Here is an 18640-nt window from a genome sequence, read left to right on the forward strand (position 1 = left end):
TGAAGATGGACTCTGCCGCCTTCTTCAGTGGTTCTTTAACGTTCCACAATAACTGGCTGGTTAATTAGGATTTTGCAAGACGGAACCGCTATTTAACGTAGTCATCCGAGCCACGAGGGATTTACACAGTCCCGATGGTAGGGTTGAGTTCTTCCCGTCGGCCCTTTAGGAGTTAACTGCTGCAGTTGCCGCGGGAGCTGCCCCCTGGGGAGTCTACGTAGATACCATGTTCATAACCAGTCATTTCAATTCGGACAACTCGAACTCCTCGCTTACAAGTTTCTTTCTTGAGCGTTTCTGTCAAAGGGGCTCCACTGAAGTAGGGCTCGCCTTGTAGATAAATTTGAATGCATAAATCATCAAAGACAAATTCCCAGGGTTTCCAGGGTGAGGAAATTCCGTGGGGTAGCTCGGCGGTTACCTGGGAAAATTCCTTTCGTTCGTGTGTTCAAGTCAAACATGAATAACATTTTACAAGCAAGGGAACTGCTACACAATCGGCGAATTAAATGGTTGAAAAAATAATGTCTCAAAAGGTTATGTACACAATATGCCCATTTTTTAAGTGTTGAGGACCAAGGTTTCATGTGTCTGACTACAACTGCAACATTAAGAGGGAGTGGGAGGGGGCGGGGTACAAATGTGTTTTGCCAGGAATATGACGTGAGCACATGCAAAGCGTTTTCCATCGAAAAAAAATTATCAACATTTAATTCGCAGATTGTAGCTAAATGACATCACTGACAGAGTAGACGTTGAAATTGCAAGACGTGTGCAGGATGAAGGCGCCAAAAACCCTGCATGCTAGCGTGATGGTGTGTCACCGAAACCCTACCGTGACGTGTGTTCGTGTGCCTTGATGCGCAAGCGACCGGTCTTCAATGCGAGACTCTGATTTGATCGCGGAACCGGCGCGTTGCGGGGGCACTATCTCAGTTATGCGAGTATTTCCATACTTACAATAGGGTACCCCGCGACATAGCTAAAAGGAAAAAGGAAAACACTCCCTTGTGTTTTGGTGACGTGATGAGAACGCGTACGATTGCTTGGGCTGCGATGCACTGTTCTCAGTAATGCACAGAGCAATGAGGGATAAGAAAGGCAGCGTTAAGGGCCGAGAAGGTAGGAGAATTCTCTTGCACATTGGAGTCAAAGTGTGGTGGTTAGGGCATCTTTTTTTTATTTCAATCGAATGTCAATGACCGAGGCAAGCGTAGGCAATACACAGCGCAGCTTTGCTGACTTCTTGCTTGCACACAGAGCAGTCAAAACAATCAGATGCAGGTCTAATGTCTTAATATGAATTTCAAATATTAATTTAGAAGATGTTATTTAGCATGCCATTCGGTCAACACTGAATGCGAATAAATATCTAAAGACTGTTCGATTTCTTTGCAAACTTGACTATGCGATACATATTGACAGTGTTGTTCTTTACAGATAAGATTCATAGTCCCATCTTCGTTTTGATCACCAGTAGTGTTAAATCTATTCTAAATCTCACGCTAATCGAAAATTGATCCCTTTAGACCTCCGCATGACTTCTCCTTTAACACCGTGGGAATTTGCGTTCAGATCGTGTAACAATGATGATAAAACTGTAAAATATGTGGAAAACACCCGATTTAAACGAATACGTCCATTTAAGACATAATGAAATAATCCACCTCAATCAATCTGACAATTCTAATAGAGTTATAAAGATCTGGCGATAACCGTCGTCTGGAGGCTGACAAATGACACTTAAAATCACCAAACAAAACATACATTTTTACGTATTATGTATCACAAATGGAGAAACGCTTTTCAAAAGTATACTGGATAGATAATATTTTAGCTACCCACAGAAGAAATATGTGAACGCGCTTGTCTGACCTGTTATCCGTAAATCTCTTTAAAAGTTTGTCACCCTAGTCGATATTTCACATCATTGAAGACAGACAAACCTAGGGCCCTACCGGGTTGCTAGATTTCGTCTTTTTAATTTTAAACCTTCATGAGTTCCTTAAAAAAACAAATAAATATTATCTTTTGTCTTAAAATACTCTTGCTAGCTACCCTAGCGCCTTCGCAGTTATTTCTTTGGCAGAGGCGTAGCACGCATTGGTATGCAAATGCAGTAGAAACCCGCAACCTAAAACCTTTAGCCTACAAGCTCTTGTTTAAAAAGTGGTATGTGTAAAAAATAATCAAGCTACAACTTCAAATGGTAAATCACCTTTTAAATGAACGACGCAACCCAAATCTGGAAACTATGTTTGTTCAACAATTTTCAAGAAACATGAGAGCTCATTCCGACAGTATGTCCCATCAATAGAAATTTTGAATAGAATTGAATAAAAGTCTTTCTACTCTGAAATTTGTTCGCTTTGATCTTTGATTGAGATGAAACTTTTACTCTGTTTTTGCTTTCACCAGAGACAGATCGCGTTCGAGTTTTCGTCCGTGTTCGTCCAAGGAGCGAAGATGAAGTGCGACGAGGCGAGCCACCCGGAGTAGAGGTCATCCCCATCAGGAACGAGGTATCTGAACTCTTATCCTCTCCGTTAGCAGCTAACTCTTGCTTTGCGGACAATGCGCAGTACAAACAAAATCTCCGATGTTCGCAATCTGTGGCTCCGCCCTCTTTTTAGTCCCATCCTCCCTCCCCTCCATATACTCGTTTTGATACTCACATGTTTACTTGACATGATTGTAGATTGTTCTCGTGGATGGAAGGGAGAGGCGGTTCGTGTTCGATGCGGTCCTTCCACCAGCTGCCACAAATCGCCAGGTGAGTACCGCCATCTTTTCAAGCCATCCCGGTTAGCCGTCGTAATCTCCTTAAATTTTCAAGATTTAAGGTGAATAGCAATATGGGGCGACCGTTATTTCCACGACTTGCTCGTAGTATTCCCTAATTAATATAGAGCTTGGTTCTCATTGTTACATGTGTATAGCCATTTGGGTTGATCGTAATTCTTTTATTTCTATGGTTACATGTGTATAGCCATCTGGAATGACCGTAATCTTATATTCACAAGGTTATATGTGTATAGCTATGTAAGGTGACTATAATATGTGTTCCCATGGTCACATGTGTATGGCGATGTGGGTGACCGTAATCTGTGTTTTTAATGGTTTGCAGGTTTATAGCTATGCCGGAAGGCCTCTTGTGGATGCTGCGTTTAGCGGATTTAACGGCACACTGATGGCTTATGGTCAAACAGGCACAGGTAACCCATACTGCTTCACAATTTCTTGAGATTCCCGGCACAGGTAACCCATGTCAATCTACAACTTTTTGAGGATCCCGGCACAGGCAATCCGTGCTATGTAGGGAACAGGGAATATTAGCAAAAACTGTAACACATTATAACGCCTGTTTTCATCTTAGCATTCACTACCTTATAATCAGGCACCGTAGGGCTTATACCGCTAGCTTAGCACAGCAACATTATGCTTGTTTCTATTAGGTAAGACATACACGATGATGTCACGTGACGGGGTGTGCATGCAGATGGTGCATAAGCTGTTTAGGAGGCTTGTGAAGGATCAGCAGCACGAGTATAAGGTAATGCTCTTGGCTAGGCGATTTGATTTTCTGCGCTCGTACGAGCGAATTTCAGCCGTCTGTCTGCTGTTGTGGTGGAGAATTCACCGATATCTAGTCATCAGATTCGTTCGATTCTAGCGATATTCGCTGGCGATCACCAGCGGTTAAATTCGCACATACGAGCGTGAAATTCTAAAATGCCCCACCCATATACAGGGTAGGGTATGGATTTGCCACACCCATATACAGACTGGGATATACATATTAGTGCCCATATTAGTTTAAAACATATTTTGTTGAGTGTTTCTCCAAGAGCACTATAGCTTATCTGGAGTTCTTAATTCCGACAATACATTATTTTATGGGAAAACTCACAAATATACAGGCTAGGGTGTGAATTGATCAGACCCGTATAAAGGCTGGAGTGTGGATTTGTCACAACGCATTTCAAAGGTTTTTCTTTTGCATCCCTTACAGTGTATTCCCTGCCCTTTCCCTGTAGGTGTGCATGTCGTACCTTCAAATCTACCAGGAGAAGATTTACGATCTGCTCAACTCGAACCACAAACTCGAGATGGTGCTTAGAGAGGACCCGAAGAAAGGTAAATCACAAAAACGAAAGACGTGTCCTAAGATAGAGTAGTTCTGTTGCCACCAGCATCTATGACTCTGTGACTCGCGCTTGTTTGCAAGTAAAGTAAAGCCTGAAGTTCTCACCTTGCTGTGACAGGGGCAAAGAATGGCAAAGTTCAAATTGTAAGGTCGTGTTAGCTTATATTCGATTGATTTTTTTGCATAGATGTTCCTTGTGTAATATAAAATAAAAGCTTTAGTATTTTTTGGTAGATAATCCGTTCTTTAGATATTGCAAATTGTAAGACTCTTGATTTGTCTGAAATTGCCTAATTTGGGCGAAATTGCTACTTTTTTCATGATGTATGGCAACTTTGCTCAATCATATCTCAGGGAAAGGATCATCTACCAAAAAATACTAAAGCTTATTTTGTTTAATATTATGCAAGGAACCTCTAGGCAAAATATAAACAAAATGTAAGCAAACACAACCTTTGGTAATTGTATCCACAGATTACCCTGTCGTATTTCTGATTTGTGCTTGCTTGTCTGCAAACCAGTAGTTCTTACCTTGCTAGCATAGCCTATCCAAATAGTATTCCTATCCCTCTGTATCCAGGCGTGTACGTCGAGAACCTGACGGAGTACGTTGTGAGAAGTGCAGATGAGGTCATGTCTCTGATGAGATCCAGCAAGAAGAGACTCATCTTCGCAGAGACGCGCATGAACCGCCTCTCCAGCAGGTGAGCACTTTACTTCCGTTTGCAGTATCTTGCGAGCTCTCGCCGACCATTTCCAACTGCTGAATCGTCTTCTGACTTTTGTCTTTACAAATTCTTGAAGCGTTTTCAATGGCCAGCACTAAGAAATGGTTTCCAATGACACCACCACTCCGCACCAAAAGTGGCAAATTTGTTTTCCTTTGTTTAAATGCCGTTAGCCAAGAAGCGGTTAGCTGTTGGAAATTATTGACGACAAGTCACAGAACATTTAAAATCGCTGTAAAATTCGACAATGGCAAAAAGCAATAGAAAATTTAAAAAATGTCCGACACTGATTTATCGGATTTATCGTCAAATCAGGGGGGACCTATTTCAAAAGCTATCTGAGCGGTTTCGGAAAAATAATTTTAACATCATCAAATGTTTTATTCCTTGCACTGCATCTGAAAAACGTTTTTACCAGCCATCCGGGGGTGCAAAATCTGCCTGGGGGGTTATATGGCAAATACAGCGAAATCTGATCTGCTTCCTAGATCTGCAGTGTGACTAAGGAAATATGGATACGTGTTCATGAGGCAAATCATGTTCTGTACTTCATTCGTTAAACTAGATCTCACTCCGTCTGCCAGATCACCATACAAAGATCACGAGGAAAAAATACTCCTAAAAACGGTAAGTGCTGGGACGTAAAAGCACAGACAAGCTATGCATAAGTGAGATTTAGGCGAACACATGCGAGAGAAGACCGGACTTGCTTGTGCATTTTACATTACTAGTGTTTAACATGTGTGTAGAGAGAATCAAGCCCAACTACAAAATTCCAGTATGATATCTAATTCCAGGCTCAAAGTCTACCTCCAGCCCGTCGATCTCACGTCAATTAAAGTCTTCGAGCCCCAAATCGGCAGACGCCACGCCTCCAATGGACAAGAAAAAAGACCACTATTCTAATAGCGACTCCAAGATCCCTCTTAGGCGTCAACACAGCCTGCCCGACCAAAAGGCTTCCTGCATTCCCCAGCCTTCAGCGGGGGCACTGAAACGAACATCACCCGGGAGATTTAGTAACTCTCTGACGTCACTTCCGGATGCAGACGGAGGTTATAGTAAACACAAGAAGCAATTGCTTCGAGACCCTCGATCGCGGAGGCGATGCCACAGCGACTACGAGACAGAGGATAGTGACTTCATGGAGTCTGAGTCGGAGCTCAGTATCGACCCTCTGGTATAACGCGCGCGTTATTTATCCACAGTTTTGTGTAGTATCTTTTCTTGCTCACCTCCATATTATTACATGTTGTCCATTTTCCTCTGCGATGGTAGAGTGATGTTCAAGCAAATACGGCCTCCACGGTTTTAATACTGAGGTCATATTGTAGTATGCGCTAACGTCTCTAAGTTTTAAGATTAGGTGTGGCTATTCGGGTGTATTGTCCTTCGTCATTGTTCACACCTTCATGTGGTTTCCAATCGCAGCTGCGGCCAACAGGTTTGCCTGACGATCTCTATGAAGAAGGTGAGTCATTCGCGGACGAACTCGAAAAAGAGGTGAGTAAAATATTTAAGTGCTTGAGTATTGGCCCTAGCTTTCTCTTATATTACTTAAACGCAAACTGTTTGTTGCCAGGGCGACGACGAGGAATTCCTGGACTCCATCAGGATCATCGATGACGTGGTTACCAAGGGAAAACTGAACATGTGAGTTCTAGGAATCGCTATTTTCTTGGAATCGTGCCAGGGGCTCACACGAGTGCACAGGAAGGGGTCTGAGTGTGTAACTGTTCACAGGAAGGGGTCTGAGTGTGGAACTGTGCACTGGAAAGGGTCAGAGTGTGGGACTGTGCACTGGAAGGGGTCTGAGTGTGGGACTGTGCACAGGAAGGGGTCTGAGTGTGTAACTGTGCACAGGAAGGGGTCTGAGTGTGGAACTGTGCACTGGAAGGGGTCTGAGTGTGTAACTGTTCACAGGAAGGGGTCTGAGTGTGTAACTGTTCACAGGAAGGGGTCTGAGTGTGGAACTGTGCACAGGAAGGGGTCTGAGTGTGGAACTGTGACAGGAAGGAGTCTGAGTGTGGAACTGTGCACAGGAAGGGGTCTGAGTGTAGAACAGTGCACAGGAAGGGGTCTGAGTGTGTAACTGTGACAGGAAGGGGTCTAAGTGTGGAACTGTGTCAGGAAGGGGTCTGAGTGTGTAACTGTGCACAGGAAGGGGTCTGAGTGTGGAACTGTGCACAGAAAGGGGTCTGAGTGTGTAACTGTGACAAGGGGTCTGAGTGTGTAACTGTTCACAGGAAGGGGTCTGAGTGTGGAACTGTGACAAGAAGGGGTCTGAGTGTGTAACTGTTCACAGGAAGGGGTCTGAGTGTGTAACTGTTCACAGGAAGGGGTCTGAGTGTGGAACTGTGCACAGGAAGGGGTCTGAGTGTGGAACTGTGCACAGGAAGGGGTCTGAGTGTAGAACAGTGCACAGGAAGGGGTCTGAGTGTGTAACTGTGACAGGAAGGGGTCTAAGTGTGGAACTGTGTCAAGAAGGGGTCTGAGTGTGTAACTGTGCACAGGAAGGGGTCTGAGTGTGGAACTGTGACAAGAAGGGGTCTGAGTGTGTAACTGTGACAAGAAGGGGTCTGAGTGTGGAACTGTTCACAGGAAGGGGTCTGAGTATGGAACTGTGACAGGAAGGGGTCTAAGTGTGGAACTGTGTCAAGAAGGGGTCTGAGTGTGTAACTGTGACAAGAAGGGGTCTGAGTGTGGAACTGTTCACAGGAAGGGGTCTGAGTATGGAACTGTGACAAGAAGGGGTCTGAGTGTGTAACTGTGCACAGGAAGGGGTCTGAGTGTGTAACTGTGCACAGGAAGGGGTCTGAGTGTGGAACTGTGCACAGGAAGGGGTCTGAGTGTGTAACTGTTCACAGGAAGGGGTCTGAGTGTGGAACTGTGACAAGAAGGGGTCTGAGTTTGTAACTGTTCACAGGAAGGGGTCTGAGTGTGGAACTGTGACAAGAAGGGGTCTGAGTGTAGAACTGTTCACAGGAAGGGGTCTGAGTGTGGAACTGTGCACAGGAAGGGGTCTGAGTGTGGAACTGTGCACGGGAAGGGGTCTGAGTGTGGAACTGTGACAAGAAGGGGTCTGAGTGTGGAACTGTTCACAGGAAGGGGTCTGAGTATGGAACTGTGACAAGAAGGGGTCTGAGTGTGTAACTGTGCACAGGAAGGGGTCTGAGTGTGTAACTGTGCACAGGAAGGGGTCTGAGTGTGTAACTGTGCACAGGAAGGGGTCTGAGTGTGGAACTGTGACAAGAAGGGGTCTGAGTGTGTAACTGTTCACAGGAAGGGGTCTGAGTGTGGAACTGTGACAAGAAGGGGTCTAATTGTGGAACTGTTCACAGGAAGGTGTCTGAGTATGGAACTGTGACAAGAAGGGGTCTGAGTATGGAACTGTGCACAGGAAGGGGTCTGAGTGTGTAACTGTGCACAGGAAGGGGTCTGAGTGTGTAACTGTGCACAGGAAGGGGTCTGAGTGTGGAACTGTGCACAGGAAGGGGTGTGAGTGTGGAACTGTGACAAGAAGGGGTCTGAGTGTGGAACTGTTCACAGGAAGGGGTCTGAGTATGGAACTGTGACAAGAAGGGGTCTGAGTGTGTACCTGTGCACGGGAAGGGGTCTGAGTGTGTAACTGTGCACAGGAAGGGGTCTGAGTGTGGAACTGTGCACAGGAAGGGGTCTGAGTGTGTAACTGTGACAAGAAGGGGTCTGAGTGTAGAACTGTGCACAGGAAGGGGTCTGAGTGTGGAACTGTGTCAGGAAGGGGTCTGAGTGTGGAACTGTGCACAAGAAGGGGTCTGAGTGTGGAACTGTTCACAGGAAGGGGTCTGAGTGTGGAACTGTGTCAGGAAGGGGTCTGAGTGTGAAACTGTGCAGAGGAAGGGGTCTGAGTGTAGAACAGTGCACAGGAAGGGGTCTGAGTGTGGAACTGTGACAGGAAGGGGTCTGAGTGTGTAACTGTTCACAGGAAGGGGTCTGGGTGTGAAAGTGTGCACAGGAAGGGGTCGCTCAGGAAGGGATTTGATTGTACAATCTATCTGGAACGTCTTTTGTCAAATTGCAATGCCTGTTATTCTAGCTGTGACCTTGCGGGGAGCGAGCGCGTTAAAAGGGCCCAGGTGGAGGGTGAAAGACTCTCAGAGCTGCAGCACATCAACTTATCACTGCTGGAACTAGGGTAAGAGGGTTACGCGCCCACATGTCTAAGGACGTTCTTGGAACGTAGGGAGATGAATCAACACATTGTTGAAATGTTATGATTTACGCCTCTGTAAAAACAGAATAGTTTCGCTGACGTTTCAAGCATTAGAGCACGTTGAAGCGTTAGCCCTTCTTGCTTCGACAAAGGGCTAGCGCTTGGAGCGTCAACGAAACTGCACTGTTTTCACAAGGTCTAAAACATACCATTTTAACCCTGATTTGGTTTATTTCCGTTGTTCAGCCACACCTATGCAGACCACTTAGTTATATATTGCACAACTTCTCTATAGCTTTTCTAGTCAGACCAGTCGGGGATGTCAGTCTTGTAAAGGCGTTTGTTTCCAAAAAATGGCATGATCAACGCCATCTTATTGGACATTTGTTTTGTGGTTAATTGTTCTCCAGTAACACGATCCACGCGCTGTCTGAGGGTACCCGGACCCATATCCCGTTCCGCAACTCCTCTCTGACGCGACTTCTGCAGGACAGCCTTGGCGGAAACTGTAAGACGAGCTTCGTGGTGAGTCATCGTTGCTCCTCCTTGACTCAGTGTTTGGAACTCTTTAGAGGTTAAAAGAGTGGCGTTTGGTGTGTTTGGGTTGGCTCGTGATGGTTGGGCGTGAATTTTAGTGATACTTACAACCCCAAATCGTAAAAAAAAGAGAAATGTTACCACTCACCCCACCTCCCATAGGAAATGTTACCACTCACCCCACCTCCCATAGGAAATGTTACCACTCATCCCACCTCCCATGGGAAATGTTACCACTCATCCCACCTCCCATAGGAAATGTTACCACTCATCCCACCTCCCATGGGAAATGTTACCACTCACCCAAACCCCCATAGGAAATGTTACCACTCACCCCACCTCCCATAGGAAATGTTACCACTCACCCCACCTCCCATAGGGAATGTTACCATTCACCCCACCTCCCATAGGAAATGTTACCACTCACCCCACCTCCCATAGGAAATGTTACCACTCACCCCACCTCCCAAAGGAAATGTTACCACTCACCCCACCTCCCATAGGGAATGTTACCACTCACCCCACCTCCCATAGGAAATGTTACCACTCACCCCACCTCCCATAGGAAATGTTACCACTCACCCCACCTCCCATAGGAAATGTTACCACTCACCCCACCTCCCATAGGAAATGTTACCACTCACCCCACCTCCCATAGGAAATGTTACCACTCACCCCACCTCCCATAGGAAATGTTACCACTCACCCCACCTCCCAAAGGAAATGTTACCACTCACCCCACCTCCCATAGGAAATGTTACCACTCACCCCAACCTCCCTTGACGCCACTTACTGTACTTTTGCGTTCTGTACTTCCAATTGTGCTTTCACAGAGGCGGGGGTGTTGCCTTACGGTTTATTAATTATATAAATAAACGCAGATGTGCATATCTCCCACCAACGCGGACAAGATGGAGACGCGGTGCACTCTAGAGTTTGGCCAGCGGGCCCTCAAAATCAAGAACGCTGCGCATGTTAACATGGAGGTAAGAGCGCTGATGCTCTTGAGCCAATTGACGAACATAAACAGTGAACGCCTAAAAATGTCGAAATAACGCATTGGCATCCGAAACAATATGTTTTTTCTGCAGTCCATATCTAAGTACTATTTTTATTCAGTTGCGTAAAATCACGTTTTTCTGCGGTTAAGACGTGATCAAGACGCGGTGTTAAGACGTGATCAAGACGCGGTTAAGACGTGATCAAGACGCGGTTAAGACGTGATCAAGACGCGGTTAAGACGTGATCAAGACGCGGTTAAGATGTGATCACATAGACCGCCTAGTCATCAAATATGTCTAGTTACATTTTTGTATGTTAGTTTTACACTGTAAACTTCAATATGGCACAAGCGCCGGTGTTATGTGGAGAAGGCTTTGACATTAGTAACGGACGAAGACCAACCTTGATTACTGATTTATTTACCAGTTATCATGCATTAATTTATTTTGCAGATTGATCATGTTAAGTTAGCTGCCGACTTGAGGAAGAGGCTACAAGCCTTAGGTATGTCCCCTCCCCCCTCTGCATTCTTTGTCGCCCTATGATTCCCCCCCACACACACACATCAACCCCTCCCCTTTTCTTCCCTGCGGCTTGTGCTCCTACCTCCTATAAGATAACTTGCATTTTTTTTAAAGAATAGACCCATTGGCTTACAGTGTTTACACCTTGTTGCCAATTCAGGACATGTGATAATTCCTTTGGGGCAAGTTTGTTTGTTTTCACACACTCATACACTCGGTAGATAGTGAAAAATTGTAAAGTTGAATCATCACAAGATCTGAATTGGGTGGCAACAAGATGCAAACACTGTTAGCCGATTGGATCAAACTCTTGCTGATTATGAGCGATATAATTTAGAGAGTAATTAAGCGTTTGTAATTAGAAATGATCTCATTAGTCTTTTTCGAACAGTACACAAAGTGCGGTTCCATTGGTGAATAAACTACTCTGTCAGTTGAAGACACGTACTAGCAACTCTTTTTGACCTGTGTTTTTTTTTTTTTTTTTTTTTGCCGACTGAAAGCCTTGGGCGATAATGTGATAACCTCAATCGAAACACCTGCTAGAATAGAACAACCCTTACTATTGGATACTTTCAGGCGGGTGATCTCTAGACCAATCATAACAAGCTTTGTGATTGGTCAATTATCGCTCACACTTATCAGCTTCATTAGAACAAACTTTGTGATTGGTTAAGGTAGAAGCCCCTGCAGGTGTCTTGTGAATCCAGACCGCAGGATGACGTCACGTGATGGATAATTCAAATTTCACGGTTAGCGGTACAACTTGAAACTCTGTGACAGTAACAACCAATCAAATTCTAAAAACGATAAACGACTTTGAATTCCACCAATCGGAGGCTTTCTCGGTGACAGCGATTTGAAACTGTTTTGGCGAAGAAGCAAATGTCACGGCATCTTTAAAAAAAGGAAGAAAATCAGATCTTAATTTGACAAAAACGGAACTGTCGCTATCGTTCGTGAATGCCCGGGTTTTGCTGGTATACATCGGGTCGCTAACTTGAAGTATCGCAGTTCACGACGTGGTGCTGTGTTCCCTGACGGGTGTACGGGTATTAGATATGGCATACGCACCGACGCATTGAGACGATCCTCTCCGCATTCCTAAAAAGCAATACCTCCCAAGGATACGTCTCCGCAAGATGCTACTTGTCGAGAAACTATTCCGAAAAACAAACGGACCCGGTAATGGAATAGCACGTTTCCAACTATTGGATTCCTAACATTTTGAATATTTAATTTCCGACATGTAGTCGCCATCATAGGTCGACAGACCAGCGTTATCCAGTGTTGCTAAGATATGTTCTCTTTGCCAGAGCTTGAAATGAAATCCCAAAAAGACGTATTCGACAAGCAACTTATGGCCTTGAAAACCGATCAGAGAGTTGAACTGTCGGAGAAGGACTCGCTCTACGAGAATGAGAAAACCCAGGCGCAAATGCAGGTATAGTCTATGAACTATCATCGCCTTTTGCTGTCGTACAACAAATATATTCGAGATTACACACAGGTATATTATTTTCTTAAGCGTTATATACTTATAGACGCATATATGAGGTGTTTTATGGAGCGGATATCAAGTAATTCTTTTCACTTGTTTCTTCACTTCATTTAAATGAAGAAAAGGAAACGAAGTCTTTTCCATTTGACAGCTCCAAGCATTTCTGTCGTTTTGGTCTGATAGCGTTTAACGGAAATAGATTTAATCCCAGTTTCCTTATGCTAATCCCTCGCGCAGTGTGTTTTCACCCGGAGTGAGCATTAAAGGCTTACCCAGTCAACTCCCAGGACTTACATCAGCAAACTGAACCTAAATGGATTTCCAAACGATCTTGACATATACTAACAGCCAATGCAAATAAAAGCGTATTCGGGCGGAACATGTTTGCTGTGATGTGGGAATTACACGGTAGATGGTTTGTGTGGGAACGCTCGATGCGGGAAGCGATTGTTGTACAACAAGGGTTTTATGAGCGATGATTATCAATAGCGTGTCACATCAAGAAGAGGAGCTTAGACCGTTGTCTGCCGCAGGTGACTCATGAGTATAATTCACAACTCTTTTCAAATTGAGCGAAAAAATGCTGTCACCGCGTACAGCGATATCAAATCTGAGTGTTAAGATTGTTGGATATCCGCTCTTAGAAGAGATTTCCCGCAGTAAATAAGCCCGCCACATGTACCAACAGCGTCCCATTCAGTTTATGATCAATTATTCAGTTCCTTTGATCTTTTCGTACCAAAACATCGCGCGAGCTCGTGTCGCCATTATATTTGGTTATGATTAAAACAATGTTGTACTATGGTAAATTACGTATAGTGTGTTTACATAAAGAGGAAAAACACTAAAGAGAAAATATTTTAATATATCAAGGTTTCTGCAGAGTAAACACGAAATTCAACGCAACAATTTATACGATTTTAAATTAGCAATACCGATTATTGCGGCGTCGTTTTTGTTTGTTTAAATTTATGGAATTTGAAATTCAATGTGATTGCATAATCTTATCAACTGATAAACCGTGGCCGTAGTAGTAAGGGGATGTGAGTTGTCGTTTAGTTATTTAGTTAGTTATTTTATGTTGTTCCTTCCCAATTTCTGTAAACACAACATAATTCCCGAGTCATTAAAATTATGGTAAAATTATTCACATTCAAGTGATATCAGCTTTTACAAAGTTTTATTAGCATGATTAAGTGAACTTGACTACCATTATTTCCAAAGCGTCGCTTGTTTTTTTTATTAGTTTGATTAAATGGTCTCCAAAAGCAACGTCGGTTGGAATATGCAATTGATGTAAAGGGGCTATGTTTTGAAGCAGAAGACAAATCGATCGCTAAAGTTGGGTGTCATCCAATTAAGATTCAAAGAGTAGGAGAAACACTATATGGAATTCCTGATATTGGACAAAGGACAAAAGCTTGCATAAATAGCATTCCAGTCAGTGCGACATATCTAAATTTTATCTTGTGATTCTTGGGTTGTTTTATAGGTACAACAACTACAAACAGAGACTGAAAACTTGCGGAAACTTTTGGAAGACGAAAGAAGACAGAAAAGCTTACTCGAGCAGACGAGGAACTTGGAAATGGAGTCTAAACTTCAGGAAGAGAGGGAAAATATCGGAGCGCTTAGCGAGCTGCGAACAGAACTTGAACACCTCAGGAGAGAATTGCAGGCGGAAAAACGGCGATCACTAGCGCTCGAGCAACGAGAAAGGGATATTCTAGAACAGTCAATCGCAGGCGGTTCGCATGGACTGAGCGAAACAGAGGATGTACACAAAGACGCGGGGGATATAGAATTGAGTGAGGGACATCGGACGAATTGTCAATCACCGGAACATCTCGCACCGCAATTCCCCCAAATCCCAATAGACAGCCACCACACCTCGACCGACACCCTGTACAATGTACTCCTCGCTGAAATCATGTCGCTGCAGCTTCTGTACCAAATGCAGGACCTCGCGGACTCTTGCGGTCACGTGACTCTACAGTCACGTGACAGTGGCTGGGCGGACAGCGATGAGGAAGCGCTAGGGAATGTCGGGAAGAGTTTACTTGAAAAAGGTGGGCTGATACTGAACAGTCTGCGCAACGTCCATGCCGTGGATACTATTTCGTTTGCCAGCACGGAGTCCCTTAGGGAAGCGTTCTTGTTCCCTTTATCGCCAAAGGCTTCCAAAGCAAAGAGCTCGGTCAGAACTAATAACAATGTGTCGCGCGAGCTACATTACGAGGGCCAAGACCCCAAACCTTATACACCAGTGAAGTCCGCTAGCAGTGCATTCCTATTGGAAGCCAGGGGGCTGGAGTCAGCCTCGACTTCAAGTATGGGGTCTTTCTGCGACCATGAACCTTTGAGCCCACGGGCTCAGCGTCAGCCGAGTGACAGCGGTTGTAGCTCGCAGCATAGCGGAATTGAGTTGTCTCCTGTGGAGCAGAAATCAAACTTACACAAGGAGTTCAGCAGGCGAGCTGCAGGCTCAAACGTCTGCGTCCCTCTTGCAGAGGAAGACGACGAGGTCTCGGAGCCCGACGCAGCCACGGAGGATAAAGAACATTTCCGACTGTTAACCGAGAAAGTATCGACTTTAGAGCGTGATCTGTTAAAGCTCAAGGAGGAGATGGATAGTGAGATTGTCGGGTTCTTCTCGACCGTGTTCCTCGTGGAGGTCGATAACAACAATGTCCAAGGTAGAGGTGCATTACAATCCATAAGACGCGCTAAAATGAAGTTATAAGTGCACGCGCTTCTATACGGGAGGGTGGTGGTGCAAGCTTGAATCACAAAAGCGTCACAAAAGGTGTACTTGTTTGATGCATGGTTCCGGTTATGGTATACAGTCGTTTGACAAAAGGTTGTCATCAACCGGCTTTGCGACTATGCGACAAGCCCGCATGTAAGCATGGGTAAAAACCACTGAAGCGCCTAGTTGCATATATTAGCCACCGCTACACCGTCTATGTCTGAAGTTATGCAGTGGCTAATATATGCAGCTAAGCGCTTCAGTGTTTTTTACCCATGCTTACATGCGGGCTTGTCGCGTAGTCACAAAGCCGGTTGTTGACAGCCTTTTGTCGAACGACTGTATACGATTAAGCAAATAGCCTTAAGCTCTCCAATAAGTTTATCAAAACACCGTTTTGTGATGCAGACTCATCCCAGATGCGGCACTTGATGGATTGTGTACAGGAACGGCTTCTTAGAGAAATCATCGACCAAGGTGCGTATCCCTATGTCATCCTTCCTGATAATGCCAAATGCAAGGAATGCAACAGATAGGATCGCAGGAGCATTACCAAAACTCACTATCGCGCAAACCAATACAGGCACTTGTCCGAAGGAGGGAGGGGAGGGGGGCAAGAGGTCAGGACTCCACCCTTTGCAGAGATGAGAAATAACATGGGTAACTATTGTATGTATACATGTATATATTGAATACATTGAATACATGTATACATTAAATACATCGAATACACTGAATACATTAAATACACTGAATACATTGAATACATTGAGTACATTTAGTACATTGAATACATTGAGTACATTGAATACATTGAGTACATTGAGTACATTGAATACATTGAGTACATTGAATACATTGAATAGTCGAATAGTTCAGGTGATAATCTTCCATGCACCCGTGCTGAACTAACTGTGGACTGGACTACTGGAGTAATCTTTCAAATAAGAACCTATTCTTCCCCACTAGGTGCTAATAAAAGCTGCAAATTTAAGCCTATAGGTTCTTCATCTTTAGGTTCTTATATGCAGGTGTTTATTGTACTCTTTTTGTGGCCTGCTGTATAAAGAATGTCGATCACTCCTTTGTTATTGTTTATTATTGAAAATACAGCGGTTTATGCGCTTCGAAACTTCAAAATAACAATCTACGAATGGAGTCTGATATGTTATTGACGATATTTAATTGAAAATATCTTGGTTACTCGCTTGAAATGGCCGATGGAAATGGATGCTTTGTGTGACTCGCCGTTGAGCGGGAGCATAAAATGGCGGCCTAATTGGCCTTCTTTAATCCTCAGGTCCTGGCCCGGATAAGCTGTGTCTGTCGCTGCCAGTACTGGAGCAGGCCCTCAACTTGCTACTCGTCAACAAGACCCTGATGAGCTGTATCCTCGTGCTACAGAAACGCAAGAGTACCAGTAAATCACGGTCAAGCTTACCACAGGTAGCCTAACCATGCGTATTCACGCGTGAACAACCATTAGTAAGTTTATTTAACTTGATAACAATTGCAGGTTGACCAGGAAGTCCAGACAGAAGAGGAAGTGAAACTTGTGCGGCGTAAGCCCAGGAAAGGTGCGTGGGTGTAACGGTACAATTGCACTTGTGCTGTATATCTTACTGCGTCAGCTCACTTGCACTTTCCGTCCTCTCTTTCTAGGGTTGTTCTCACGCACCTCAAAACGTAAGCACGATTTCTTGTGATGCACTGCACTGTTACTCTACTAGGTCGGCCTCGTGGCAGACACATTTGTGAAAACCCAGCTTCTGGTGTCGCTATGCACCTTTCAATAACCCTCCTATGATCCACCTCGTGGCAGAGACCCTCGTGAAAACCCAGCTTCTGGTGTCACTATGCACCTTACATTCTGACCTTTCATTCGATTTACTCTACTTTACATTATTTAGGTTATGTTACAAACAGTATAACTTACGTTACGTGAATCAGAAGTTCAACTACTTCAGCTCTCAAGAAATTGTGTTTTATTATCATTTTTGTTTTTGTTAGATGCCGCAGTTTTGACGGAGCCCTGGCCGTGGAGTCCTGGACACCATCAGGAATGTCAGACAAGCGTTGAGCGCCTAGCAAGGTCTGTCACGTGATCACTTGATGAGCAAGCCCAACTTACTCTTCCCACTGTTTGATTGTCATATAGTGCATTGAGTTATTGTTTTATCAGCGAATAAAGAAATTTCATGAACAATCCACAACTTTAAAAATGTTTTTAATTTGAATTGGATAATAACGAACGCGTAACATCATTTATATTGTGAGTTGAATTCTACCCACATGCGACAAGTCCAATATTATATTCGGTGTGATCTCTTTCAGCTTACCCACACGGGATGATCGCATGGACTCCCTGTGTTCAACTAAAACTAACGAGGACTGGGTTCAGATCTTACAAGAGGAAGCTGCGTCATCAGAGATGGAGCGTAACCCGGATGGAGCGTCGCGAGCCGGCACTCCGGTTTGCGGTAGCGATATGAATGCACGTGACGACCACATGGCAAACAGTTCAGATGAGGAGGAAGATGCGAGGGGAAGCAAAAAGAAAACGAAAAAAAAGTTTGGGATTTTCGCGTGTCTAGCCCCTAGAATGTCCATGAGGAAGCGAAAGTCTCAGAAAAATCCGCCAGAGCCACAGCAAGCAGAAAGAGCAGAAAAGGAGACCCTTATAAACTAGCAATTTGTCATGCAAATGGTTAGAGCCGGCACAGAATTTGATAACTTGTAAAAACAAATATGCTCCACAAAATATCACGCCACCACACAAAGTCTACCGTCTGATATCCATTCTTTTTGCATTAAGAAAAACGCAATAGATAGTTTTAAATGCACTGATTTTGTCTTACCCTTTTCTTGCATAAACTGAGTGTCGAATTCCCTGTACCGATGAGTGTACATTCCTTTAGATTGAACTTATGCAAAGGAATCATTACACTGCTAGATACGAGGCAGACGAAATGGGATTTCTAGTACGAGTGCTGTTAAATAAAAGAAAGGAAAATACTCTGTCTGTTATAGTCGAGGGTATGGTGCTTTTAAGTAAAAACTGTTGAATTTATAATCAAATGGCATTCATAAATTTAAATAGTTGATGAATATTGTTCTCTCCTGGTCGTCGTTTGCTGGAATTGCACGATTGAAAGGTTCGCACAAAAAATATACACTCTTGTAACCTCACCTATGGTGTAGTCTAAAGCCTGGTTTCCATATAGTAGTATATGTCGTTCACCCCCCGAGGTAAACACGCG

General features: G+C 44.2%; 1 protein-coding gene across 2 annotated transcripts; it reads left to right on the forward strand.

The window, feature by feature from the left end:
* Positions 1-743: 743 nt before the first annotated feature.
* Positions 744-18395, forward strand: LOC5519794 (kinesin heavy chain). Of its 2 annotated transcripts, XM_048729430.1 has the most exons (23): positions 744-1122; positions 2419-2522; positions 2699-2773; positions 3128-3215; positions 3456-3553; positions 4038-4137; positions 4728-4851; positions 5441-5502; positions 5673-6055; positions 6307-6378; positions 6458-6528; positions 8951-9049; positions 9478-9592; positions 10486-10590; positions 11059-11110; positions 12447-12574; positions 14124-15327; positions 15789-15857; positions 16681-16826; positions 16897-16957; positions 17043-17066; positions 17391-17472; positions 17715-18395. In XM_048729430.1, exons 1-23 carry the CDS (start codon positions 1074-1076, stop codon positions 18067-18069), a joined length of 3666 nt encoding a protein of 1221 aa, XP_048585387.1. In that variant the 5' UTR covers positions 744-1073; the 3' UTR covers positions 18070-18395. The 2 variants fall into 2 exon arrangements, with proteins under 2 accessions (XP_048585387.1, XP_048585388.1); XM_048729431.1 differs by lacking the exon at positions 17043-17066 and having other exon boundaries at positions 746-1122.
* Positions 18396-18640: the final 245 nt, after the last annotated feature.

Source organism: Nematostella vectensis, chromosome 6 (assembly GCF_932526225.1).
Source record: "Nematostella vectensis chromosome 6, jaNemVect1.1, whole genome shotgun sequence".
In the NCBI taxonomy this organism is placed as follows: domain Eukaryota; kingdom Metazoa; phylum Cnidaria; class Anthozoa; order Actiniaria; family Edwardsiidae; genus Nematostella; species Nematostella vectensis.

What these genes read in the sequence shown, in the direction of transcription:
- LOC5519794 (XM_048729430.1), top strand. Translation starts at nt 1,074, where the DNA reads ATGCACAGAGCAATGAGGGATAAGAAAGGCAGCGTTAAGGGCCGAGAA. An exon ending in TCATCCCCATCAGGAACGAG is followed by an intron (nt 2,523 to 2,698) that starts GTATCTGAACTC and finishes ACATGATTGTAG; the next exon opens with ATTGTTCTCGTGGATGGAAG. An exon ending in TTATGGTCAAACAGGCACAG is followed by an intron (nt 3,216 to 3,455) that starts GTAACCCATACT and finishes TGTTTCTATTAG; the next exon opens with GTAAGACATACACGATGATG.